Source organism: Psammomys obesus, unplaced genomic scaffold, assembly GCF_907164565.1.
Source record: "Psammomys obesus unplaced genomic scaffold, mPsaObe1.curated_primary_1811, whole genome shotgun sequence".
In the NCBI taxonomy this organism is placed as follows: domain Eukaryota; kingdom Metazoa; phylum Chordata; class Mammalia; order Rodentia; family Muridae; genus Psammomys; species Psammomys obesus.
In genome coordinates, this window is record NW_026596073.1 from 24,722,129 (window position 1) to 24,749,987 (window position 27,859).

Below are 27,859 nucleotides of genomic sequence, written 5' to 3' on the forward strand. Positions count from 1 at the left end.
CAATTGGAGTGCAGCCTAAACCCTCATTAGCATAAAGCTGCGCATGCATAAACTGCAGGGTGGCGCAGGCAAGAAGCGCGAAAATGCTGGCAAGAAGAACCAGGAAGCAGGAAGCCGGCGCCATCTTGTAATGGCGGGAGCGGCTCCCGACACTTCCTCACAATGACTCACCTCATCTGTCTTGTTTTACTCTCCTTGTGATCATCTGAGTTATAACATGGCCTTACTTCCAACCTTGCATCAATATTTAATTTGCAACACCTACCAACATTTGTAATCTATGTTTGTCTTGAACCAGATCACAAATTCCAAAGCGTAGAACTGTGTTTTTTGTTTTGTTTTTCTGTAACAGGTTCATTATTCCCAACAGAGCTTGTTGCAACCATTTAGTGTATTTTTTAAATAAACAGTTATTGCTCATGGGGACAACTTCTTGGATGGTAAGCAGGCATTTTCCTACACTGCAGAAAGGAAAGTACATTTGATTTCCATGTTCCCATGGACTGTGACAGCCTAATGAATTTCTCAATGAATTCTAGCAAACTCTGGGTAATACAGGTTAATTATCTTCCTGTCTTCAGCAACTGAGCTCTGTCAAACCAATGGAAGAAATGTGGCATCTTCAGTGGGGTTTCTATGAAGAATCTATACACAGTTGTCACTGGCATTTTATGAGCTCTCAACCCATTATTTCTCTTCCCCCTTCCTCTCTTCCTCGTCTCTTGCTCTGTTTTTATCTCCCAGTTACTTTTGCCACATGAGCCTTATGCTTTTTTGTGTGTGTGTGTTCAGAAAAAAAAAAAAAAAAAAAAAAGCTCTCCTCATGTCTTACTTCTGGTCCCACATCCACAAACCCAACTCTTTCCAGAGAAGAAAACAAATTCTTTCCTTGTCTCAGGATTCATCCTGCTTACATCACAACAGGCCAATTGTCTTAATTACTGTTGTATTGTTGTAATGAAGAGCAAGGCAACTTATAAAAAAGATATTCAACAAGGGATTGATTACAGTTTCAGTAGGTGAATTTATGACCATCTTGGTGGGGAGCATCATGATAGACTGGCAGACAAAGTGTTACAGCAGTAGCTGAGAGCTTACATTTTATCCTTAAAACCAAGGCAGAGGGAGAGTGATACTGAGACTGGCATGGACTTTTCAAGCCTCAAAACCCACCCCCTGCTCCCATGACATACCTTCTCCAACAAAGCCACACCTCCTGTTTTTTTTTTTTTTCTAAACTGTCCACAAACTAGGGACCAAACACTCAAATATATGAGCTCATGGGGTTCACTTTCTTTCAAGCTCACACTGAAGGTTTCTTATTCTGTTCTGCCATGCTTGCTATGGCCAAAGCATACATATTCTTGTCCATATAGACACAGCCTCTGAACATTGCTGTTACAACATCTACCCCTCCAAACCCCCAAATTATCAGTGGCTCATCTTACTGATCGGAAGTTCCTACCTTCTTCACAAATCTTCCCATAAACACCCGGAGGGCATTGGCACTGTTTAGTCTGAGGATCACAGATGCCTCCATTCTGACAATTGCAGCTGCCCATGAACTCCTTTTTGCTGGCATCTGTGGAACAAAGCGTGAGTGAATTAGGAAAGGTGAATGTGTAATGGAACACCCTATCCATCACAGATGGAACCAGAAGGAGAGATGGTTTTTCTGTTAGGATAGCTATGAAGTATTTCAATTCTCAGTACCTTGCAGACTCAGGGTAAAACTCTGGCATAGTCCTAGTTCCTATGATTTAATCTCCCCTGGGGAAAGCACAGATGATACAGCTGGTTAAAATAATGATGACTAAAGGAAATGCTAACAAGGTTCAAATGCAAAACTGACCTTACTCCTTAAACTCTAACCCTTGCGGTCTCAACACTACCCACACACTTGCTGAATAAAGCTAAGCACTCTTCTTTTAAAAAATAATTTTAATTTTTTATATTAATCACAGGTTATTTACTTTGTATCCCAGCCATATCCCCCTCCGTCATTCCCTCCCAATCCCACCCTCCCTCAACTCCTCCCTGCCCCTTTCCAAGTCCACTGATACAGGAGGTCCTCCTCCCTTTCCATCTGACCCTACCTTATCAGGTATCTTCAGGACTGGCTGGAATGTCCTCCTCTGTGACCTATCAAGGCTGCTCTTCCCTCAGAGTGGGGGGGGGGAGGTCAAAGAACCAGCCACTGAGTTCATGTCAGAAATAGTCCCTGTTCCCCTTAATAGGGAACACACTTGGATACTGAGCTACCATAGGCTACATCCAAGCAGGGATTTTAGGTTATATCCATACAGGGTCCTTGGTTGAAACAGCCTCAGAAAAGACCTCTGTGCCCTGATATATTTGGTCCTTGTGGAGCTCTTGTTCTCTCCAGGTCATACTAACTCCCCCTTCTTTCATATGATTCCCTGCACTCTGCCCAAGGTTTGGTTTTGAGTCTCAGCATCTGCTTTGATACACTGCTAGGTAGAGTCTTTCTGAGGCCCTCTGCGGTAGGCTCCTGTCCTGTTACTTGTTTTCTCCTACTTCCAATATCCATCCCATTTGCCTTTCTAAGTGAGGACTGAACATCTTACCCCAGGTCCTCTTTCTTGTTTATCTTCTTTAGGTGTACAGATTTTAGTATGTTTATCCTATCTTATAGGTCTATTATCCACTTAGAACACATGCTGGAGAGAATATGGAGAAAGAGGAACCCTCCTCCATTGCTGGTGGGAATGTAAACTTGTACAACCACTTTGGAAATCAATCTGGTGCTTTCTCAGATAATTAGGAATACTGCTTCCTCAAGATCCAGCTATACCACTCCTAGACATATTTTCAAAAGATGCTCAAGTACACAACAAGGACATTTGTTCAAGCATGTTTGTAGCAGCTTTATTTGTAATAGCCAGAACCTGGAAAAAACCCAGATGCCCCTCAACTGAAGAATGAATACAGAAATTGTGGTACTTTTACATAATGGAGTACTACTCAGCAATTAAAAACAAGGAAATCATGGAATTTGCAGGCAAATGATAGGATCTAGAAAAGATCATTCTAAGTGAGGTATCCCAGGAGCAGAAAGCTAAGCACTCTTAATGAGAAACAAACTGCTTCTTTTACTCTGAAAAAATGGGAAAAAATGCAGAAAAAAAAAGTCATGGGTTCCCTAGTAAAGTGAACAGGGGCTGTCTTTGACATGAACTCAGTGGCTGGCTCTTTGATCACCTCCACCTGAGTAGGGAGGGGCCTTACCAGGTCACAGAGGAAGACAATGCAGATAGTCCTGATGAGACTGATAGGCTAGGATCAGATGGAAGTTGAGGAAGCCCTCCCCTATCAGTGGACTAGGGGAGGCACATGGGAGGAGAAGAGGGAGAGAGGGAGGGCTGGATTGGGAGGGGATGCAGGAAGGGGCTTCAGCTGGGATACAAAGTGTTATAGATAAAATATTTAAAAATGTCATGTTTTAAAACCAACAATTAATGCAGCTAAGGTTCTCTTGGGTGCTCTCAATGTATTTTGCATTCTCTGAATTGGATGAAATTAAGCAAATGACAATTTTCTCTGGTTTGTTGGTTCTTTTAGAAGTACCAGGCATTCAGAAGTGTACACTGAAGGTGTTGTGACTTTCTTTAATGTGAATACATATAATGTGAGATAATTTTACTAATTGTTTTAGTTGATATTTTACCATATGCATGTATGATGTGTCTTAGAGGGTTTCCATTGCTGTTAAAAGACACCATGACCATGGCAACTCTTACAAAGGAAAATATTTAATTGGGGCTCGCTTACAGTCTCAGAGGTTTAGTCCCTTATCATCACGGTGAGAAGCATGGCAGCGTGCAGACAGACATGGTGCTGGAGAGGGAGCTGAGAGCTCTAAATCTTGATCCGCAGGCAGGAGAAGTGCACTGTGAGCCACTAGTCAAGCTTGAGCCCACTTCTTAGTGACACCCTTCCTCCAGCGAAGCCACAGCTACTCTAACAAGGCCACCCTGCCTAATAGTGCCACTCTATGGACCAGCTATGGACCTATAGAGGGTATTTTTATTCAAATCACCATATGATGTCTCCTAGTGTATGACACTTAACTTCATATTCATCTTTTATTTTCTCAATGTCTTTATTTATATTTTTCTTTCCCCTCCTATTCATTCCTTCTTTCTTTGTTTTTTTCCAGAGAAGGTCTAATATACTCAGTATTGACCTTAAACTCATAATGACTTTAAACTTCTAATCCTCCTTCCTCTACCTCTTCAGTGCCGTGATTACTGGTATGTTTCAACCTGCTTGGTTTATGCAATGTTAGTATTTGAATTCTCAGCCTTTAGAGTGCTAGCTAAGCACTATACCAACTTGGCTTATCCGTTTTTTGTTTTTTTATTTATTTTTTCTTATTTTCAAGGCATAGGCTACTATAAAAGGATGAGTAAGAGGGGAAGAAAGGAGCAAAAGGTCTCCCCTTTATGTGTACTAGGGTAGGGTGGAATGGAGGGAGAGGGGAAGACGGAGATAGAGTGGGACCAACTGGGAGGAGATGAGGGAGGAAACTGCAATTGGGATGTAAAGTGAATAAATTATAAAAAAATTTAAAAGTAATTTAAAATATACTGTTTAAAAAAAGAATTCAAAGTGGCTTCTATAGTATAGGAGTTATGGCATATTATCTACAGAGTAGATGGATGGGATTCTCTGGTTCCATTCCACAAAGTGTAGTGTAGTATGATACAAGAATTTCTAAGATATGTCATTAGCATATAGAAGAAAGATCTTAGGAAAGAAATTGCTAACAGAAACATGTCCTAACAGGGAGCTAGAGGATTTGGAAAATATTACAAGCTTTTCTGTCCATGGAGTAATCCATGACTGTGGGAGTCCCCCTTCTCGTTCCTCTATAGAGATAACCAACCCATGTTCAGTGATTTTAGCATGGAATTTCTTCAAAAGATACGTGGTTCTAAAATAAACACTGATATCACAATTAAATAATGCCCAGTGATACTTAAATCATTTCCTTAATATTTATTGAACAATTCTAGAAGTCTAAGTAGATGTTTTTGTAGTGGATCAGTAAAGATACTGGAATAGTCTTTGGGGACTTCAGTAGCAAGCCCCACTTTTCATATTCCTACCCAATTTACTTTAAATTTTCTTGGTTGAATTTTCTTTTTTAATTAATTAATTTTTTATAAATTAGTTTATTCACTTTGTATCCCAACTGTAGCCCCTCCCTCATACCCCCCCCAATCTCACCCTCCCTCTCTTATCTCCTCCCCTGCTCCTCCCCAAGTTCACTGATAGGGGAGGTCCTCCTCCCCTTCCCATTGACCCTAGCCTATATCAGGTCTCTTCAGGACTGGCTGCATTCATTGTCTTCCTCTGTGGACTGGTAAGGCTGTTCCCCATGCAGGGGGAGGTGATCAAAGAGTCAGCCACTGATTTTATGTCAGAGACAGCCGCTGTTCCCCTTAATGGGAAACCCACTTGGAGACTGAGCTGTCATGGGCTACATCAGCGCAGGGATTCTTGATTGTTTCCATAAACGGTCCTTGGTTGGACTATCAGTCTCAGAAAAGACCCCTGGGCCCAGATTTTTTGATTCTGTTGCTTTCGTTGTGGAGATGCTGTTCCCTCCAGATCTTTCTATCTCACTCTTCTTTCATAAGATTCCCTGCACTCTGCCCAAAGTTTGGCTATGAGTCTCAGCATCTGCTTTAATACCCTTCTGGGTAGAGTCTTTCAGAGGCCTCTGTGGTAGGCTCTTGTCCTGTTCCCTGTTTTCTCCTTCTTCCAATGTCCATCTCATTTGCCTTTCTGAGTGAAGATTGATCATCTTCTCCAGGGTCCTCCTTCTTGCTTAGCTTCTTTAGGTATACAGATTTTAGTATGTTTATCCCATATTATATGTCTAACATCCACTTACAAGTGAATATATACCATGTGTGTCTTTGTGCTTCTGGGATACCTCACTCAGGATGATCTTTTCCAGTTCCCACCATTTGCCTGCAGATTTCATGATTTCCTTGTTTTTAATTGCTGAGTAGTATTCCATTGTGCAAATGTACCACACTTTTGTATCCATTCCTCCATTGAGGGACGTCTGGGTTGTTTCCAGCTTCTGGCTATTACAAATAAAGTTGCTACAAACATGGTTGAGCAAATGTCCTTTTGCACTTGAGCATATTTTGGATATGTGCCTATGAGTGTTACACTGGATCTTGAGGAAGCACTATTCCTAATTGTCTGAGAAAGCTTGGTTGCATTTTAAAACACCAATCATTTTTAAAGTATATAATTATAAGAATTTAAAAATATCCCTGCTCTCTTTTATTGAAAAATGAGTTGAAACCTGTGAGTTGATTTGAATTGTTCTGTCTTCATTCTTAGCCTCTGCTTTCTGAAACAGACTCTTCCAGAGAGGCTACTAAGAGACCCTCAGGACATCTGTAAGGTTTTCTAAGGCTGACAACATGGTCTTGTCCTCTAATCACCTGGCTCACTTAAACTCTCAGCATGAGATTTGTATCAGTGATGCTTCCTTCTGGTAGTTCAGATTATATTGACTAGTTTTATTTCTCATGCTACCATGTCAGGAACCATGTGTTCAGGCCACACATGTATGTCAATAGACTTGCATGGTAAAGCAAACTTTTATATTGTAATAATCATATGATGACATTATATACATTTTATACTATGAATTTTGGGAGATCAGGGGTCAATATAACTGATGGTTCCCACCAAGATTTGTTCTCTCCATACTGATGTGGTAGACATTCCAATATAGAGAAATAAGAATGAATTGGACCTGATCAAAGAGAGCACTCTCTGAGAAAGTGTATATATCAACAAAATATGGTGAGTTCTTTACACCTCCTAAAAAAAACAATGCTTTCAGAGGACTGTGGACTTATGGAAAGCTCCACATGACAGGTAATAATGGATCTCCAGAGGTCCTGTTGGCATACAAGCCATTGAAATAAAAAGTGAAGAATATGAGGCAGCCAATGGTTTGATTTCCTAGAAATAGTCAATTTGGCAACGGCTATGCTACAGATAAAAAAGGAGGGATTGTGAGTCCTGATTCTAGAACGTACCCAGTGACTACGTATACATCTTATGTACAGAAAGTGGGTTGCTTAAAAGGTCGAGAGCAGCACAGAACATGATCACAGTGACTATTGGTGAACAACCTAAAGACCCAAAGGAGTCATGCTGGCCAAAGACGTCACCACGTCAACTTGGGTCCTCTGCCTTGGCCATGTAGAAGAACATATTTCTGCTCTTTTTTTTTTTTTTTTTTTTTTGTATGCAGGGTGCTAAAAGAAAAAATGTTCAGACCATCTTCCAGACAATCATGAAGACACATATTTATAAGCACAAGAATAAGTTAAAAAGAGAGAGAGAGAAAAAAACTTGATGTATTTTATTTTATCACGTGGAAGTTTCAACTCTTAAAAGCTGACTTCATTTAAAACACAAATGAAATATTTGGATGGCATCATATTTAAATTTTTGATAGTTTCTCCTGAGAGACTTATATAAAAAGATGAAATCATCACCATTGGCTATGTTAATGTAATTTTTAAAGGGGGAAGAGAGGTAAACAACAGAAGCAAGCTCAGTTAAATGATTTCAAATTTTAAAATTTTATTCAAATTCACTGTACTTTGCAACACAAACGTTCCCTGGCATTTCCATTGGAAATAGCTGGCGGGCACTGATGATTTATTTGGGTGCATGTTTTTCTTCTTTGATTTTTTTTATAAGACTGACCTTATTAGGATCCTTTATTAATTTCTATATTTTATGTGTTATCAGGATTGGAACATTGCCTTCCCCTGAGAATACAAAATCTCCCGTTAGTGTTGTATATTCAGTTTACAAACTCCAGCACTCATCAGGCTTCTTTATATGCAATAAACACATTATTATCTTCCACTGGATGGTTAATCAGCACATTTCAGGGTGCTTCTGTTGAGAAGAACTCACCCACAGGAGCTTGCCATTCTGTACCAGTTCCTAGGGTGCTGCTTTCATTGCAAAGAATGCCAGTCCAGCCTGCTGGACAGGAGCAGCCACTCTGTCCTTCTTCACATCTACCTCCATTCATGCAATCCTCACAGCTCAAGCTGCAGTCCAGACCAAAGGTGCCATCTAAACAGACTGTCATGAGAAAACAGCTTAGTTAGCTCCTAGGTACACGTGTAATCAAAAATAAAACAAAATTCTTAATCCCAAAGAAAATCAGGTCAGGTATCTTTCACACACACACACACACACACACACACACACACACACACACACAAATCTAGAAAAGGATATTAGCAAAAAGATACCTCTTAACATAGAACAGATTTTACTTCGGCCAGTTATGATACTAGATTATTGTTCTGTCTTTAAAGGGTTGTAAAAGAAAAATAAGTCTGGCCTATGACTGATTCTAGAACACTGGAGGGACAGATAGTTCATGCTTGTTAATGCTTTCCTCTCTAGATATGCTTTTCTATATGTATGTTTTAAAGTGAATTTTTATTTGAAATTTAATAATCATGTATAATGATGCACATACCTCAAATATCCCCTTCAGCGGCCCACAAACTCATATCAGGATATAGCACATTACCTGTCACCTAAAATGTCAATGCTACTTGTCTCATAAATAAAATTCTATCATAATTTCTGGTGCCACACATTTTTTTTCCCCCTGAACGTTTCATAAGTAGAATTGTAGAGTAAGCACTTTGGCAATCAAGCTTCTTTTGTCAGTACATTTTTAACATTCCTCCACACTCTGCACAAATTTCTTCCACGTCTGTATAGTATTCTACTCCTCATGGAAGTGCAATATAACCGCCTTTTCATTGTCTTCTCGATGGAGATCATCCTAATCTGAGTGAACACAGAGAACACGTTTTGCTTAGTTGTTTCCAACTGAGCTCATGTTGTGTGCTCATTGGTACTCTATGCATGCTGATTTCTGGGGCTTCGGTACTCTGTGTGGTGCTGATGTCTGCCTTGAGCATGTTCATCACAGTTGTGCTCCTGAGCCCTGCCCCGCCTTGATTTCTAACCAGCTGTCTGTAGGACTTCAAGGCACATCTCATAAACTGGCCCACGATTAAAGGGTAAACAGCAGGGAGGTAGCTGAGTTCCTATCCTTCCAAACCTTCATCAAGTGATTGCAGTCAGTTTTTGCTGCTCTCAACTACACTTGTTCTAATTTTAAATAGCCAAGGCAACGGAAATTTAATAATGACCCATGTAAATGTTTCTACCTTCATTCGGATGCATTTTATTGACATTCTTATAAATTAACTATAACACAAATACACTCCTGGTAGATTCCATTTTATTTGTCGATTGATTTAGGTGCATTGGTATATTCGGTGCACGTGTAGGTGAGGCGCATGGGTTCACATGCCATGGCACATGTGGCAAGGTCAGGGGACAGCTGTTGGCAGTGACTTACCTTGTTCCACTGTGCAGTTCCTAGATTTGAACTCAATACGTCAGGCTTCATAGCAGGGCCTTTGCTCACTGAACCAACAACACATCCCTTTACCCGATACTCCCATTTACACAATACCTTCACATTGTGTCTTTATTATATAAAAAGGGGACGTCAAGAGGCGACAAATTTAATAAGAAACTCCGCAAAAGTAAAGGCTTTGATCCTTCCCCCCCCCCACTAAATCTCTTATTCTAACATTTGATGACACCAACTATTGATAATGAAATTATTTGCAGAGCAAACCTGAGTTATCTAATGATCAGTGATGAGAGAACAAAAGGAAATCCTTTACTCACCGACTCTGTGCAAGGCTGTCAGGCCTTGGAACTCTCCTTCCGCTTCCTGCTCTTCATCATCATCATTTTCTTCATCTTCGTATGAAGCAGCCAGAGAAGGAGTAAGATAAGGGAATGGTTGAGGTGGGCTCTGAACCAGAAGGCCTGGAAACCTCACAATATCTGGTTCCTCTTCTTCCTCCTCGAACTGCTCATAATCTAAAGTTAAGGCCAGAAAGGGGGAAAAAAAACTGGGTTTCAACAATGTATGTAGAAAGAAGAAAAAGCAACCAAGCATTGACAGACAGTGAGAGTCTGAACTAGACAGCCATAAAGGGATGACTGATGGAAAAAAGCTTTGAGGAGGTTCTTCAAAGGCTCATTGTACCAGCAGTCAGTTGCTGCTGGCATGGGATTTAATTACAGTAGAGAGAATACAAGGGAAATAAAATAAGACTAAAAAGAAGGGAGGAATAAAAAAGAGGGTAGAGGCAGTTAGAAAGTAGAAAAGGAATGAAAGAGAGGGAAAAAGAAGAATGTTATGAAGGAAAGAGAAGGAAGAAAAAGGAAGGAAGGAGAGAGAGGGGAAAAAAGGAATGAAGAAGAGAAGGAAAGAAGGAAGGAAGGAGACTGAAAGAGAAGAAAGGAGGGAAGAAGGGAGAAAGGGAAAGAGAAGGAGAGAAAGGTAGAAGGAAGGGGGGGAGTGAGCAAGTGAACAGTAAGAGAGAGAGAGAGAGAGGGAGGCACAGAGTGAAAGAGAGACCTGAAAGAGGGAGGCAGGGAGGAGTGTGAAGCTTCCTTCTCCAGCACACTGAAGAGCAGTAGGTGGAAGGAACTTATGAAAGACTCAGCACAGTTCCTTGGGTACTAGCAGAGACATGTTCTTCTGACTCTGATTCTGTACCCTTCCCCACAGGAGCAGTCATATGTCCCCATGGAGTTGACACACAGCTCCCACAGTCCACACTGACATCCAAGCACTCATCCACATCGAGGGAGAGTAGAGTTAAACAGCCTCTGGTTTTTGTGGCACTATGTGACCTCCATTAACTGGGGTATCACCATGCCACACACAAAGCAAGCACAGCCCCCAATCATCCAGTACACCTACCCAGTGACTTTCTTTCATTCTTTTGCAAGTTTACCAAAGACTGGCCACATAAACCTGAAACTTCTGGCGCCTCCTTTGTGTCACTTGAATGAAGAACATAAAACTTAAATTCAATGGTTCCAAACTGTGCCTTATACTGCAGAACTATACTAACTTCTCAACTCAAGCATGTGACTGAACACTTATTTTTTTTTTTTCATAATTCCATGCAGGGTCTACAGAGAACCTTTGAGATAGAATACTAACTAGTCTGTTCTCACGTACCTATCCGATTTATGACTTGATCTAGGACTCAAATAGAGTCCCTCAGAATGTTAGACGAACGTGTTTCCGAGGTGAAGCCACACTTCAGTTTCTCTGCAACTGTCCACACCTTAGCACACATGTGGATGTGTGCATGTGTGAGCACTTGAGCCATGCAATCACGTCTTGGCTCACTCTGCTTAGGAACAGATGGTGCATAAAATGCAGCTTTTGTTGGCTCTGTTAATTGGATGGAAATGGTAGATGGTAATATACTCCGCTGGGTTTAGTATATATAGACAGCACACTGTGTTTTTCTTTGGTACATACTGAAGGGCTGGCTCCTAGTAGTTAAAAACCTGGCTACCATCAGAAGGCAGCATTTGGTTCTTCAAGCAATGAAAATCCACCTTTTCTGTGATATTAATGCCCTATATTTGACTTGCTACTGGAGGAGATAGTAACATTATGAACTTTGTACAGATTTCAAGAAAATGCTCTTAATAATGATAGTAACTGCAAAATGAAAAATAAATTATATGTTTAAGGTATGTTTTTGCTTTCAATAATTTTTAAGTTAGCATAGAAATCAATTGATATTACTGTGGTATGTTTACACATGTATGCCATTCTATCTTACTCTCACTCTTACCTTCCCCTATTGCCCTGTCCTACCCCCTTTGGCCCCACTTTTAATACCTACTGCTCTAGGGTCTGCCCTTCTACTTTTATGTCACTTGTATTCCATCTCACTCTCTGGCCTCTCTCACTTACTGTCTCTCCCTTCCCCCTTGCTATCTCTTTTCTGCTTTCAAGGCACAAATAGATTTAAATTTTGATTATTCACATGAAAAATAAATGTGGCAACTGTCTCTTTTTTTTTTCTGGATCTGGTTTATTTCATTTAATATAAATGATCCGTAGTTCTATACATTTTTTTTTCCTCAAAATGGCCTAGTTTCATCTTTCTTTAGAGATGGATATAATTCTGTTGTATACATGTACCACATTTTTTTATCCATTCTTCTGCTGACAGACACGTAGGCTGATGCTGTACTTCGCTTCTTGTGAGTAGTGCAGCAATGAATAAGGATCTGAAGTGTCATGTGACATGTTATGTCATCCTTCCAGTTTATAGGGAGTGGGTGGGTCTCTGTTACATTGTTGTTCTAAATCCAGAGTTTTGAGAATCCTCCTCCATGACTTCTAGAAGGCTATGCAAGTTTACCTTCTCATGAGCAGGGCCTGGGCTATCCTCTTTCCTCGTGTCCTCACCACTATTTTTAATGACACCGACATGACTTAGATGAGATGGAAGTCCAAAGAAGTTTTAATGTGTTTCTCTATTAGCTAAGCATATTGAACACTTTTACAAATGTTTAGGCTATTTGTATATGTTCTTTTGAGAGCTAACAACTATTAAGTTCATTAAGGTATTTATCAATGAATATATTGTTTTTTTGTTTGTTTTTATGTTTTGCAGCTATTATACACTCTATCTATTAATCCATTCTGTAATGTGGGATGGCAAAAACATTTTTCTGCTCTTTAGACTGTCTCTTCATTCTAGTGATTGTTTCCTTTGCTGTGAAGATGCATTTTTAATTCCTTCTAATGTAATTTGTGAATTATTGGGATTTCCCCCTTGTTACTGAGTCCACTGAAAAAAGTTCTTTCTTATGGCTCTGTCTCAAAATGTTTTATCTATAGTTTTGGTTAGCAGTTTCAGTGTCTCATTAACATCTGTGGTCCATTTTGAATTGATTTTTGTACAGAGAAAGAGATATGGATTTACTTTCTTTATTTTATAGATGAATATCCAATTTTCACAGTATGTGTTGGAGAGCTTTTTCTCCCCTTTCTTCAGAGAGCTGCATCCTGGAGTTGCCACTTTATCTCAGCTGCCAACCTGACCAGGAGAAATGATAAGCTCCAGGTCCAGAGATAAACCCTGTCTCAAAAATACGTTGGAGAGGCACTTGAGAGACACTACCATCAACCTTTGTCCTCCACATGTATCCAAATGACTGACTGCACCCACATACTTGTACACACACAAACACACACACACTCAAAATACACATTACTCAGTTTCCAGATTCCAGATGTTTATATGGTTGTTGAAGAAAGATACTTTCAATTAAGAAAGCAAAAGAATTATTAAATTTCCTGAGAGGAGTAGATGACCAAATATAGCTAAGAAAGAACCCATCGTGTTCAACAAACTAACTATAAAACCTCTATGGTAATAAAAGAGAGAAAAAGAGCAAACAATAATCCAACTAACAACAACAACCGCAACTAAAAACACTAATTGGCAGTATCCCTCATAATAAACTTAGATATAAACGGCTTCAACTAAAACAGAAAACATTGCAGGATGATTGATTGTATTAAGTTCAAACCATCTGTTTCCTCTGAAAACAACAGTTTCCTCTAAGACTGAAACATTCCATTCTTCAGGGGAAGTTTCTTAAGCAGAAAGGTGAACAACTCAAAAATATTAGTAAGTCCCTGAAACTGACAAGATTCACTAGGCCCCTGCATGCCAGAGTAAGCTTCACTTTCTGAGGAGTGAAGCTGAGCTACAAAGAAGCCTCTGAAATGAGACTAGTTGCTTAGAAGAGGTTTAGACCAGAGTCACTGGGAAAGGACCCTCACCAACCTGTTGAGATGCCTGCAAACTGTGCAGTGTGCTCCAGGCTGCTAAGCTTTTATGAGCTTATGTTGGAGTGGGCTTTAGTGATGCAGCTATGTTTGAGTAATCTCTGTTACTGTAAATAACCTTCTACCCATATAATTGTACGTAACCCCAATAAAACTCATGGTTCATCAACTTTGGTCCTTCATGGGCTCCCTAGCTGGGTTGAGAAGACATGTATGCTGTGTATCCCTAGGAAAAGTTTTGTCACACAACATCTCACTGGCATAGATACTCACAGGCTGGGAAACAATGGAAACCAAAGGATAGAATTCAAGTTATGAAGTAAATGAAAACCAAAATGCAAGTTAGTATAGTAATTCTGAGAGCTGATGAAATAGGCTTCAAAACAATTTAGGTCCAAAGAGATAAAGAAGGTGACTAAATATCAATACAAAGAAAAACTCACCAAGAAAATATAACAATTATATATATGTATATACCCCAAGCATTACAGGTTTCCATGTCATAAAACAAGCACTAATGGGAATTTTAAAATTATATAAGTCCTGATACAGTGATATGAGTTAACTTTAGTATCCTAATCATACCTTTAGGTAGGTTATCCAAACTAAAGATGACCAAAGAAACTTCAAAATTAAACTATAACATGGATCTAATGGACTTAACAAATATCTACAGAATGTTCTATTCAGCAGGTGTGGAATAAACATTCTGAGTAGCCCAAAAAACTTCTCCAAAATAAATCACATTTTATGCCACAAAGAAATTCTTAACACAAAATAACTGAACTAAAACTAGAAACCAATAGCAATAGAAATTACTATGTATAGATAGCACACAAACACTTGGGAGACTGAGCACTGCACTCTAATGTGACTTTTTGAAGGAAATCACAGGATGACATAAGGACTTTAAAGGAACCTCCCTTTCTCTCTCTCTCTCTCTCTCTCTCTCTCTCTCTCTCTCTGTGTGTGTCTGTGTCTGTGTGGTATATGTTGTGTGAAAGACTGAGAGAGTCAGCATCAATATCTTCTGTGGTCACTGGCCACCTTATTGCTTGAGATAAAGGCTTTTCTGAACCCCATCCATCAAGCTTGGTGAGTTTGTTACCAAATCTCAGGGATAAGTCTTTACTTCGGCTTTTTATGTGGGTGCTGGGATACTACTAAATAGTTATACTAACTATTTTAAGACTCCCCTGAATTACAAACAATGTAACCAGGGGCTAGAGAGATGGCTCAGAGGTTAAGAGCACTGGCTGCTCTTCTAGAGATCCTGAGTTCAATTCCCGTTAACCACATGGAGGCTCACAACCATCTATAACGAGATCTGGTGCCCTCTTCTGGCCTGCGGCCATACATGCAGGCAGAACACTGTATACATAATGAATAAATCTTTAAAAACAAAACAAAACAAAAACCAATGTAACCTAGTCTAGAAAGCACCTAGGAGTGTACAAATTGAAACAGTTTAGAAATTTGTGAGATGACACAGCTTTAAGGAGGCCTTTTGTTGACATGAGCTATGTGAAGAATTCTGATGTCTGTTTTCATTTATGACAAGAGAATTCTCATTTTGCTTTCTCTTAAAAATGGCTTTCAGCAACCGGCTCTGTAGTTATGGTCTGGTATGCTGAAGATGATCCCATTAGCAATGTGCTACCCACTCCCAATCTCTCCTCTGTGTACAGACATGTGAAAAGCATTGTGGACCAATGAACATCACACTAACCACAGCTGCCTTTACTGGAGTGGTTATCTAGGTCAAGCACTATGCTAGTACTTTATTATTAACTTCCTTTAATTTGCTTCCTAATCCTATTGTTGTCTTCATTTCACTGATGAAGATCTCAGGTTCTTCAAAATTAGAACCACCAAAGTCCAGATCACATAGTAAAAACACACAGAAATCCACATTTTATTTTAGTATGAAACACACCATTTCGGAGCTCCTGCCCCACTGTTTGTACATCATTTCATGAGATCTCAGGAATTTACCATCACATCCACAACCATCGGAACTGATCTGAAAGCCTTCCTGACAGCTGCATTCGTAGCCTCCTAAATAGTTGATGCAGAGCTGGGCACAGCAGGCTTCTCCACTCGCACATTCATCAAAGTCTAAGGGCAAAGGACATTTGTGTTACTGCAGGAAACAGAATTCAACAAAACTGCAGAGGCTCTGAGAAGCCCCACTTCTAAATTAAAACTGTTCGATTAACTGCTTCCTACTACTCAGGTCACAGTACAGACGCTGAAGAAACGATCACACAAAAATAATGTCACCTACTTTTGGTTTACATTTCTTGCAGGCTCTTTGCATGTCTGTTATTTATTTTGAAAGAATGTAAGTAATCTTCGAATGCATTCATAAGCATAGGAAAAGAGATCTCTGCTATTTCTCCAGTTTAAAAAGCAACAATCTGGCTGAATAAACAGAAGTTGAAGAACAAAAAGGCAGAATTGAGAATGAAGAGCCGAAGAATTCCATTTAGTAACATTTGACAGCTGCAGAAAGAGAACAGCCCCGGAGTTCATAATGTGCTTCTTCAAGTACTGAGATCAAAAAGTGTTCCCAAGTAAACATTCCTCTCACACTCAACGAGGGAGAGTGGTGGGAACAGTAGGTTTATGAGAAGAAAGGAGACACGCTTCCTTCACACATTCTGCATCAAATTCTGGAGTATGCTAGAGTATTTTCTTGAACATGTCAATGATGCCTTGAGTGGGATGCGTGAGATCTGTGGGGTTCTGTTACAGCTGTGAAATCATTACCCTGTCATGTTCTGTCAGGTGAGCAGTTATTTATGGAGCGCTATCACCCTAGAATTCTACAATCAGGAACGCTTGTTCTTCAGACACAGCTGGCCAGAAGAAAATAAAAAATCCAAACCAGCCAGCCAGACAGCAACCTACTTGGCCCAAGTTTTGAAGGGTCATTCTAAGCATAACAGTGAAAGAGCCACAATAGGCACTCACTATGTTTTCCTCTGCTCTGGGCAGCTAGGGATTACACAGGGAAGGTGTTAGCTTTCTGCTCCTGGCTCAATTCAAGCCTCTGTGTGTGGAGCTGTTAGGTTGAGTGGCTGTCACTGCTGAGCTCACAGAATCCTATTGCCCCTAGACTATGTGTGCAAGCACACATACCAAGAGGCCAATGTCTCAATTAACCTTGGGAGAGTCCATAGACTCAAGGAAATGAAGACAAGAGACAGGAAGGAAAGGAAATGCAATCAGTCAGCCAAGGTGAGGGGGTCACCATAAACTATCTAAATGAAGGTCATCTGGGTACAATGCATTCTTTCTCCTGCAAAATGTCACAAGGAGCTCTACTCAGAACATTTCAGATATTAGTTTTTGTCATATTAAGCCTTTTTCTGATCTTCAGATTAAACAAAACAAACACAGAAGATTAAAAAAAAGACAAACCAGTTTATTTCATTTAAAACATTAGTCTTCGTGATTTGTTTTAAATTTTCAGGTATTTTCTTTCCTTTTTGATTTAAATCTTGAAATTTGCAGAAAAAAAAATGAATGGAGCTAGAAAAAAATCATTCCTGAGTGAGGTAACTCAACCCCCAAAAGACATGCATGCTATGTACTCACTTATAAGTGGATATTAACCATGAAGTATAGGATAACTATGATACAATCCGCAGACCCAAAAAAGTCAAGGAGGGCCTAATGGAAGATGCTTGAGTTTCACTAAGAGGGAAATAAAATAGGCATTGAAGGTGGATGGAGAGAGGAAACTGGGTAAAAGTGGAGATGGGGAGGGAAGCAGAGGCAGGGGGAGGGATTAGGAGTAGGAAGAGTAGGGGAGGAAGGGCCTGGTGAAAGAAAGGAAATCAGACCTGGGGACCATCTTTGGGATTTGCCAGAGACCTGGGATAGGGGAGCTCCAGGAAGTCAATGGGGATCACCCTAGCTGAGACTCTCAGCAGCAGGGGATACAAACTTTGAAGTGGCCACTTCCTATAGCCAGGCAGAACTTCCAATTCAGGGATAAGGACACCAAATCCCCCACAAAACCTTCTACCTGAAATTTGTCCTGCCTAGAAGATGTTCAGGGACAAAGATGGAGCAAAGATTGAGGGAATGGCCAACCAAAGGCTGGCTCTACTTGAGAGAACCAATCCCTGACACTATTAATGTTACTCTGCTGTACTTGCAGATAGGAGCCTAGCATAGTTCCTCTGAGAGACTTCACCCAGTAGCTGATGGAAACAGATGCAGAGACACACAGCCAAACATTACACAAAGATTGGGGAGTCCTATGGAAGAGCTACGGAAATGACTGAGGGAGCCCAAGAGGTCAAAGACTCTACAAGACCTACAAAGGCAACTAACCTGGGATCATGGTGGCTCACAGATATTGAACCACCAACCAAAGAGCATGCATGGACTGGTCCTGGGCCTCCTGTACATACGTAGCAGATGTGCAGTTGGTCTTAATGTTGGTCCCCCTGCAACTGGAGCAGACGCCCTCTCTGACTCTGATGCCTCCCTTTGGATCCTGTTTTTCTAACTGGGTTGCCCTGCCTGGCGTCAGTGGGAGATGGTATGCCTAGTTCTTCAGCGACTTAATCTGCCGGGGCAGGTTGGTACACATGGAGTCCTCCCCCTTCACTGAGGAGAAGCAGAGAGGAGAATGGGAAGAGGAAGGTGTGTGATGGGGAGGGAACTGGAAGGAGAGGAGAGGATGTTGAAATCAGGGTGTAAAGAGAATAGATAGATAGATAGATAGATAGATAGATAGATAGATAGATAGATAGATAAATTTAAAACAGTACAACCCCAAATTTCTTATTACCAACATACAGGTTTCAACTAGCAAGAAACACAGCTGCATCTCATAATCTGAAAATATGTTCCTTGTTCTGATTGCTTTTGTGTATGAATTTTGGATTATTTTGACATTCCCATTACTCCAGGAAGATATCTTACTGTTGGAAGTTGGTCTGATGCATGTTACTAGCTCTCAAGATCTGGATACACCTATCCTTGTTTTGTAAACCTACCTAATCGGCTAATTGAATGGCGTATACCTGGGCAGGGCAGACTGGGGTAGGCTTGACTAAGTTTCCCAGGCTTGGAGAGGAGAGGAGAATTATGGGAGACAGCCAGACAGGAGGAGAAGAGGAAGGAGGATGTCGTGATGGGTTAGTGTGGAGAAAAAAGAACCACATGGGCCAAAAGGAAGGACTCCAATAATGGCGTGCAAAGGCCCAGATGAAGAATACAAGCAAGTACTATGGTATAATGGGTGGAAGGTAGACCAGATAAGGAGGATTAAGGTGGATGGCATTGAATGGGTGGGTGGGAGATGGACGGTGAGACTATTGATCCAATGCAGATGAAATATCTACCCGGCTCAAGAGAAATAAGGCAATTATAAAAATCTAACAGTTGTCTGTGTCTTATTATTTGTGATAGCAAGTTAAATAATACTGCCATGATAATCTTAGGGCTAATAATAAATATTACATAGTCCAACACTTATTTTTTATTTACAACATCTCACCTTTCTCCTGCATACTGTCTTCAGTTAAAAACTCAACAGAAACATATTGCTTCCATTGGTCTAAGTCCTGTGTATATGGTGTGGGCTTGCATCCGTGTAGTGTGTGGTTGTGGGTGCACATGTATGTCATGTAGGGCGAGTGCATGTGTGTCATAGGTCTTCATCCATGCCCTCTTTACTTTGTTTTAAAAGGTGTCTTTTATTTGCTAGATCAGCTAGCCAGCAAGCCAAAAGTATCCTCTCCTCTCCACCTCTGAGTTCTGGGATCACAGGCCTAGCTCTTTCCTTGGGCTCTGGGGACCAGAATGCTGGTTTTCACACTTACAGCGCAAGGACTGTACTGCCTGAGACCTTATTGCAAGTCCTTTCTAGAAAATACTGTCACTTCAACCTTTATACCACCTGACTTCTAAATTTCTTTATTTCTTTCATATCTTTGGTGAAATTGTTGCTTGTCCGTTTTCCTCTTTTGATCATACTTTAGGGCTTTTTACAACATATCTACAAAGATGTATTACACCTCTCATCTGAGCAGGAAAATCTAACCCTAGCCAAAACTAGAACAGTCATGGCACTGAGCTGAATGCCTTAACCACTCAGCTCTGAAAAGCATCAGATTGAAAAACCATCTTCTATGGAAGGGAAGGAGGACCTCCCCTATCAGTGGACTTGGAGAGGGGCATGGGAGGAGATGAGGGCGGAAGGGTGGGATTGGGAGGGGATGAGGGAAGGGGCTACAGCTGGGATAAAAAGTGAATAAATTGTAATTAATATAAAAAAGAAAAACCATTTTCTGTACCCAGTCACTGAAGAAAACTCCTAATCTAAAACATACTCCCTAGCAACTAGCCATTTGTTTAATCTGGAATTTCTCAGTGATCAGACAATCATGTCTTATAAAACTGTCACCCTAATTACATTTTACGTATATCTCTAGGCTGCAAGATGAGGCTTCCACTCTTTGGCAAGGCTGACCACTGGTGTGCTAGCTGGACTGTCTTCATCTTTTTGTACATTCTCATCTTCAGAAAATGCCTTATATTATCATAGAACTCATGGTGGGTTTTACAAAGCAACAGGCAACAAGGAGGATGACCTTCTCATGGTCAAAGTAAGTCTTTTGCTTAGGCCCTAGTGACTATCTGGTCTTCAGAAATAAGCACTTTCATTGTTGGAAAAAATGAAACAAAACGAACCATAAGCGGTGCAACATTGCCTTGTTGACTTAGGAAAGCTCATAAATATGCAATTTTCTGCATTCTGACCCTAGCAGATGCTGTAGTTTTTTTCTAGCTGCGAATAAGGAAAGTTCCCTGAATTATACTTTTCAAAGACTTAAGATATTGAGATTAAAAAATATATAAAATGCCCGATGGTGGTTGCACATATTTTTAATTCCAGCATTTGGGAGGTAGAGGCAGATGAGTAAGTTCAAGGCCAGCTTGGCCTATTCAGTGAGTTGTAGGATAGCCTGGGCTATACAGAGAAACCCTCTCTCAAACAAACAAACAAACAATCCTTTTCAGTTTTTTTCTATTTAGTATTCATATGAAAAACAAAATGAGAGAAAAGGGAAGAAGAAAGGAAGAAAGAAAGGGAAGGAAGGAGTGATAGAAGGAGGAAGAAAGGAAGGAAAAAGAGAAGGAGGAAGAGAGGAAAGCATAGTTTTTAAATTTAAGTATTAATGAGACAGATTATGTGGCACAGTTTTCATTGCAAGAGACCCAAGGAAAGTAACCGGTTCCGATATGTTGGGCACTCCAGACTCATATCAGTGTACAAGGACTATTGGACCAAGAAACATATGCAATGACATTGTATAGGTTTAAATAATTTTGTGAGAACAAAATACTATAAATTCCATGAGATTCATTTTTTTCATAGTGCCTAAGCACAAAACGAAATAATGGAACCTGGTGATTCAGTCACCTTTCTCTTACGGCCTTAAACTGTCATGTTGGATAGCGTGCAGTGAAAAAGGAGAATTTATTTTTACCACTTGTATTACCACTTTAAGGACAAAAAACATATGTCTTCATTAAAGAAAATAAGTAATTACAGTATTTCTGTGGTAGGATGAAGACACATCACTATTTGGGGTCTTGGCGTATTTCAGCAGCAGAGCACAACGGCACGACCTCATACTGACTCTCTCACATCTTACCAAAGAAACACTGCATGATCCCCATTCGGCATTTATATTCTTATTTTTTCTTAATGAGGGAAGGCTAAGTTTGGATTATTCTCATTGTTGCAAATGATATAAGTGATAATAATTATAAATAATAAATGAATGAAACTATCAGTGCCAATTTTAGTGATATATCACCAAAGCCAGCCATTAAAAATGGATTTAGGGGCTGGAAAGATAGATAAGTGGTTAAGAACATGTATTGCTCTTGCAACAGAGCCATTCTTTCGCGGAACCCGTATCAGGCATCTCCCAGTCACTGGAAACTAGTTCCAAGGAGTCTGACCTCTCTTCTAAACTTGGTGGCCACATCCTCTGACAGGTACACATACCCACACATAAACACGCAAATACACATAATTTAAAAAGAAATAGCAAGGGTTGGACCTTGGATGTCCAGAGAATGATTACATTTCAAGCTTTTCTTTTGGTAAAAGCTGCCAAAACACAATTGACCGTTCATCCAAGTCATTATCAAACTGAAAAATAATGGATGTGATTACATTTCTGCTTTAGGAAAGAAGACTTGGGACCCACAGCTGTATCTACTATTGGCATGCAAATTAGTAGTCTAGATAGACCTTAGAATATTTTCCTGAAGTGAAACAATGGTTTTTGTTCACATGGAGTTATTGGCCCATATGAATCTCATTAAATGTGTTTCCATCTCCTTAATTTCAACGTAAATATCCAAGTATAATGGTATCCGTGCCATGTTCAAGTAGTCAGAGACACAGTCAAATGCACCTCTCAGGTTGAGGGTTGTGACTCACACTGTAGCAATGAGTAGTAGCATCGAAGCGCTAAAGGAGTCCAGAGGAACTTTGAGGGAAGATGGCGTTTGCCAGCCATTACCTATGCATGTTTTCTCATCCGTATCAAGCTGGTGTCCATGGTCACAGGAACAATGCGGGCCATCAAACGCAGGCTCACAGTGATGAGAACAACCACCATTGTCCTTTTCACAGACATTGACAATTTCTAATTCAATTCCTTTCCAAAACAAGCAAGAGAGGATTATTACCATAACAATAGGGAAAATGGAATATATGTTAACAATGGACATGCTTTCTTTTTTGAGAGAGCTTGGCACACTGTTAGAAATACAATGATACTTCACACACATGAAAGTAAAATTCTAAGGCGTATCAGGGCACAAGTATTATATATGTCTATACTGTATTGAAATACTAAGTGATGAGATTAATGATAAGGAAGGTAATAAGATGATAAGGAAGGCAATAATGTGTCCATTAGTGGTTACTAAATACAGTAAAAGACACTTTTTAAAGGAATGCAAAGTTTGTGTGTGTGTGTGTGTACGTGCGTGTATGTAGACCTGATAGCTGTTCTTTTCAGTGTATGTGTGTGCATGAAAATACTGTTAAAATAATTTGAGGCTAAGGACATTTAACCAATGTACTGGTTGACCGTATGTAAGTCTCATCATGTGAGAGTGCTAACCAGCTTTAATGCACATAAAATGTGCTTATCATTTTAGCATACTATTACTTTGAAAAACATGTCACCATCCCTGGCATATCCTAGCAATTTGGGTATATTGGTGAGCATCAGGTTCAGCAGGTAAATGTTGACTGACCTGAGCACGCAGACATTGCAGCCTCTGATTTTCTAAATGAAGACACAAGAGGTAACAGACTACTTTAATCCACATTTAAAGCATGGCTGTCTCTGATATGAACTCAGTGGCCGATTCTTTGATCACCTCCCCCTGAGGGGAGGGGGACAGCCTTTCCAGGCCACAGAGAGAGGAAGATGATGCAGCCACTCCTGAAGAGACCTGATAGGCTAGGGTCAGATGGAAGGGAAGGAGGTCCTCCCCTATCAGGAGACTAGCGAAAGGGCATAGGGGGAGAAGCGTGAGGGTGGGTAGAACTAGCAGGAGACAAGGGAGGGGGCTACAGTTGCGATACAAAGTAAATAAACTGTAATAAATAAATACAGAAATTAATTAACTAATTAATTAATTAAAGTGGAATTTCAGTGTTCTGACTACTGTTTACGTCATCATTGTTTTCTATCACTCTTTGTGTGGGTACTCTGTACTCATAGAGGGTACCCAAAGTGGCTTGTTGCCTTATGGTCTTAATGTCTGAGTCCTATGAAAGAAGATGAAAAAGAACAGGACAAATACACCTGAGATTGCGGCAGCCCATCAGGAGCACATTTCATCAATGAAATTATTCCTAAACCGCATGAAGACACTTAAAAGTAGCATTAAGATGTTTGCTTAACAGATTAAAAATGCGAGGTTCAGAAGAAACAAGGGTCCACGGATAGTATTAAACAAAAGTTAATTTTATCGTCTGTTCACTTTTAAAAACATAAGAGAAAAGACAGCCTCTTGGTCTCACTTTTTCCCTCAGTGACTGTCGCATTGCCGTAGTCTCGGTTGCACTTGGGGCCTGGTTTCTGTTTCTTCTACCTGCTCTCTAGGCTTTCCTCATCGCTCCTGGAAATTTGATATTGTTTTTACCTGACTTTAGTCCCCAGTCTGAGTTTTCTCTCTCTCTCTTTTTTTTTTTTTTACCTCCAGTTGCCATCTCTTCCCATATAAAGTCATTCTAGCTCACAGCTTAAATACCATTATCCCAACCTTGACTTACACAACCATCTAGATTTTTTTTTTCTATTTAGAAAATGGGTAGAAAATTCCAACTTGTATCTCCGCATGGGTCACCAAACTTGATACCCAAACACAGAACTGGTGACTTTTGAATTTACTCCCTTTTCTCTCCGACTGTATTTTCCCTGTAGATTCCACCCTTTGATACAGTTGACTAGTAACTCCAGCTCAGTACAGCTTCAGGCCTTGGATTATCCTTGATCTTCTTACACACCCTGAACAAAATCGGCATAACGTGCCCCACACCTGTCTTTGCCATCTGCAGTGCACACCCGGACTTCGTGCCCCGAAGTTTATCTGAGGGTTCTGATTTTGCTTTTGCATACACATTCCACTCTATATCCCCTATGGAACTGCCTAGTGTGTGTGTTCCTGTGCATGTGTGTGGTGTGTGCATGCATGCCTGCACCTGTCTGTCTGTCTATCTGTCTGTGTATAGGTGTGTTTGTAAGCATGTGTATAGGTCAGAGACTGACCTTGGATAGCACTGCCTATTGCTCTCTACATTGTTTTCTGAAACAGGCTCTCTTGCTGAATCTGCAGCTCATCAAGCGGTAAGACGAAGTGGCCAATGAGGCCCAGGGAGCCTCCGTTCTGTCCAGTACTAGAATTAGAGACATGCACGACCACATCCAGCTTCTTACTTAGTTTCTGGAGCTTTAAGCTCAGGTGTCTGTGTTTCCATGGCAAACGCCACTCCCAGAGCCACTCTCCAGCCCTGAAGTGATTTTAAAATGAAATGATCGCCACACAAGCCTTTGTCCGAAACTCTCCAATACCTTCTCAACACATCTGGAATAAAATTCAGGCATGTTAGAGTGGTCGGAGGCCTGTATGAAGTGACATCTCTTTATCTTCGCCTTGGTGGTTGATCCTACCTGCATTGTTCATCAACATACTGTCCAGATGGGCTTCTTAGCTGATCCCCAAGCACACCTCGCTCAGACTCACCTAAGCCTCACCTCTTACTTATTTCTTCCTGTTCTGTTTTCCCTTCTTCTTGATCTTCTTTGCAGTATAAAAATCTTCAGTCTCCCTACCTGAGCCAGAGAGTTTTTTTCAGATTGAGGATATTTGTGCAGGTGCATGTGTGTGCAAGTGTGTGATTCTCTCTCATAATATATATGAGATGTATACACACACACACACACACACACACACACACACACACACATATATATAGAGAGAGAGAGAGAAAGAGAAGAGAGAGGGAAAGAGAGAGAAAAAGAGGGATATATCTATAAATATATAAACAGATCTTGGGTATGAGAGCCAATTCTCAACATTAGACTCATTTGTGTTTTATACCTTCATTACAGGCAGCCTGAAGTTAATATTACACAATATTTTTAGTGTGCATTCATTGTTTCTATTCAAATCTGCCATGCAGGAACAAGTGTGGTATCTCCAACTCTGGTACTATGTCAGGGTTGTAACTATGCTATGATTTGGAGAATTTCAGAGTTTAAATATTTAAATTAGCAAAAAGAAGCCTACATTAACACTGAGGAACAACACTGTGAATGTTTCTTTGATGACTTTCAGTTTTAACTCTTCTGTATGAAGTCATGACCATCTCCAGTTCCAGGGGACCCATCGCTTTCCTCTAACCTCCTTGGGCACTGAGCACACACGCAGTGCACATACATACATTTAGGAAAACACTCTTACAGTAAAGTAAATGAATCTGAAAAAGTTAAATGAATTGGTAGCTCTAGACATGGGCAAAGCTCTAGTTCATTCTGGCAGCAGGTGTCAGGCAAGAAGACGCTGAGCTCTTTAGTCCAGACTGTGAGTTCCAATTCAGCACTGTAATTTTCTCCTGTAAAGCCAAACAGCTGTACACATATTCACCTAGTCTCCTAGGGGCATTAAGAGTTTGTATCCGTAGAGAATATTGTTTTAAGGCCATTGAAAACTATAATACAATCTCCAATACTCATCAATGTTTAAGGGAAAACACAGGGAAGTGTATCTGAAGATCGCTGTACACTCTCTGCATTCCTGCTAAGGTGCTACAGGAATACAGCTCTGTGCCTGTTGGTAGTTGTTTAAGTCATATATACCTGATAATATACTAAGAACCAAAAAGTCTGGGCATAGGGGTCTTTTCTGAGACTGATACTCCAAATAAGGACCATGCATGGAGATAACGTAGAACCCCAGCATAGAAGTAGTCCATGGCAGCTCAGCGTCCAAGAGGATTCCCCTGTCTCTGACATGAACTCATGGGCTGGCTCTTTAATCACCTCTCCATGAGGGAGGAGCAGCCTTACCAGTCCACAGAGGAAGACAAAGAAGCCAGTCCTGATGAGACCTGATAGACTAGGATCAGCTGGAAGGGGAGGAGGACCTACCCTATCATTGGACTGGGGGAGGGGCATAGGAGAAAAAGACAGAGGGAGGGTGGGATTGGAAAGGATGAGAGACAGGGCTACAGCTGGGATAGAAAGTGAATAAACTGTAATTAATAAAAAGAAAAAAGATTGACAAAAAATTTAAAAAAATGTATATATATATACATTTAAAAAATTTAAAAAATTTAAATGTATATATACATTTAAAAAATTTAAAAAAATGTATATATATATATACATATATATATATGTATATATATATATACATATATATATATATACATATATATATATGTATATATATGATGAAACAGGTCCGAGCCGTGTGGCGGTGAACACCTAAAACTGCAGCACTTGGGAGGCAGAGCACAAGGACTGTCCATGAACTCCAGGCCAGCCTAGGATATATACCAAGTTTGAGGCTAGCCAGGGCTAAAATGTCTCCAAAGCACCAAGACAAACTGAAATAAATAAATATATAATTACAACCCGAGTTTTACAACTGGGCACTGAAAGTAAGCTGATGTTTTGAGTTCTTGATATGGACGATTAGCAATGAGCTACCTTCGTACTATATAAAAACAAAGCAGGGGCCATGGATATAACTCAGGGAACAGGAGATTCCGCCCAGCCTGACAAACTCAGCTGATTCCCAACATCTGTGTGTCAGAAGGAAAAATAGACTCCTGGAAGTTGTACTCTGATCTCCACAAAATTGCTGTGGCTGGCACACACACACACACACACAACATATACCCACATACATAACATAGTTTTTAAAGTCAGACTCAGAAAATAATCTGTTTCTTCTCAAAGGTGACAAATATGTCATTTGCTTGATAGATATAATATACAAATGTATGTATCTAATAGCATGATGTTGAGATTTCTTTTGATGAAAGTCTCTTCTAATTGTGAAATGTGTGTAACTTTCCATATTCAAGTTACAAGGCAGTGAGTGTGGATTCACAGCACACTGTGAAAACTGAGCAGGTGTACAGTATTTCTCTAAAGAAATGAAATAATCATAAAGCCTTTTCTAGGACAAAGGTGAAACAAGTGCCCTAAAACACACTCATTACATATAGGTGCTATATTCACAGTTAAATATCTCCATGCTCTGAAAAGATTTCCTCTGAGGTTTGAAGAAACCTCAGAACACAATTTTTCACTTAAAGGTTTGTATGTCAGTAGTAAATACTGAAGTCTGGGGATGACCGTAGAGAGAACTTAGTTAAATATTCCCATCAGGAAAGTAAATGTAAAAGCGCAGTTCCACCTAATACATTCCACTCTAGGGCAAATTGCTTTCCTGAGTAAATTCTAAAGAAAG

General features: G+C 40.2%; 1 protein-coding gene across 1 annotated transcript in view; it reads right to left on the minus strand.

Annotated features, from left to right (window-relative positions):
• The window catches only part of LOC129690514 (EGF-like and EMI domain-containing protein 1), a 589,445-nt gene that overhangs the window by 14,511 nt on the left and 547,075 nt on the right, over positions 1–27,859 (minus strand). The window contains exons 9-13 of the mRNA XM_055626215.1: positions 22,378–22,515; positions 15,806–15,928; positions 11,843–11,848; positions 9,811–10,008; positions 7,993–8,166 (exon numbers count right to left, since the gene is read on the minus strand). Coding sequence (XP_055482190.1) covers positions 7,993–8,166; positions 9,811–10,008; positions 11,843–11,848; positions 15,806–15,928; positions 22,378–22,515 — 639 coding nt within the window. The remainder of the gene's footprint in view (positions 1–7,992; positions 8,167–9,810; positions 10,009–11,842; positions 11,849–15,805; positions 15,929–22,377; positions 22,516–27,859) is intronic.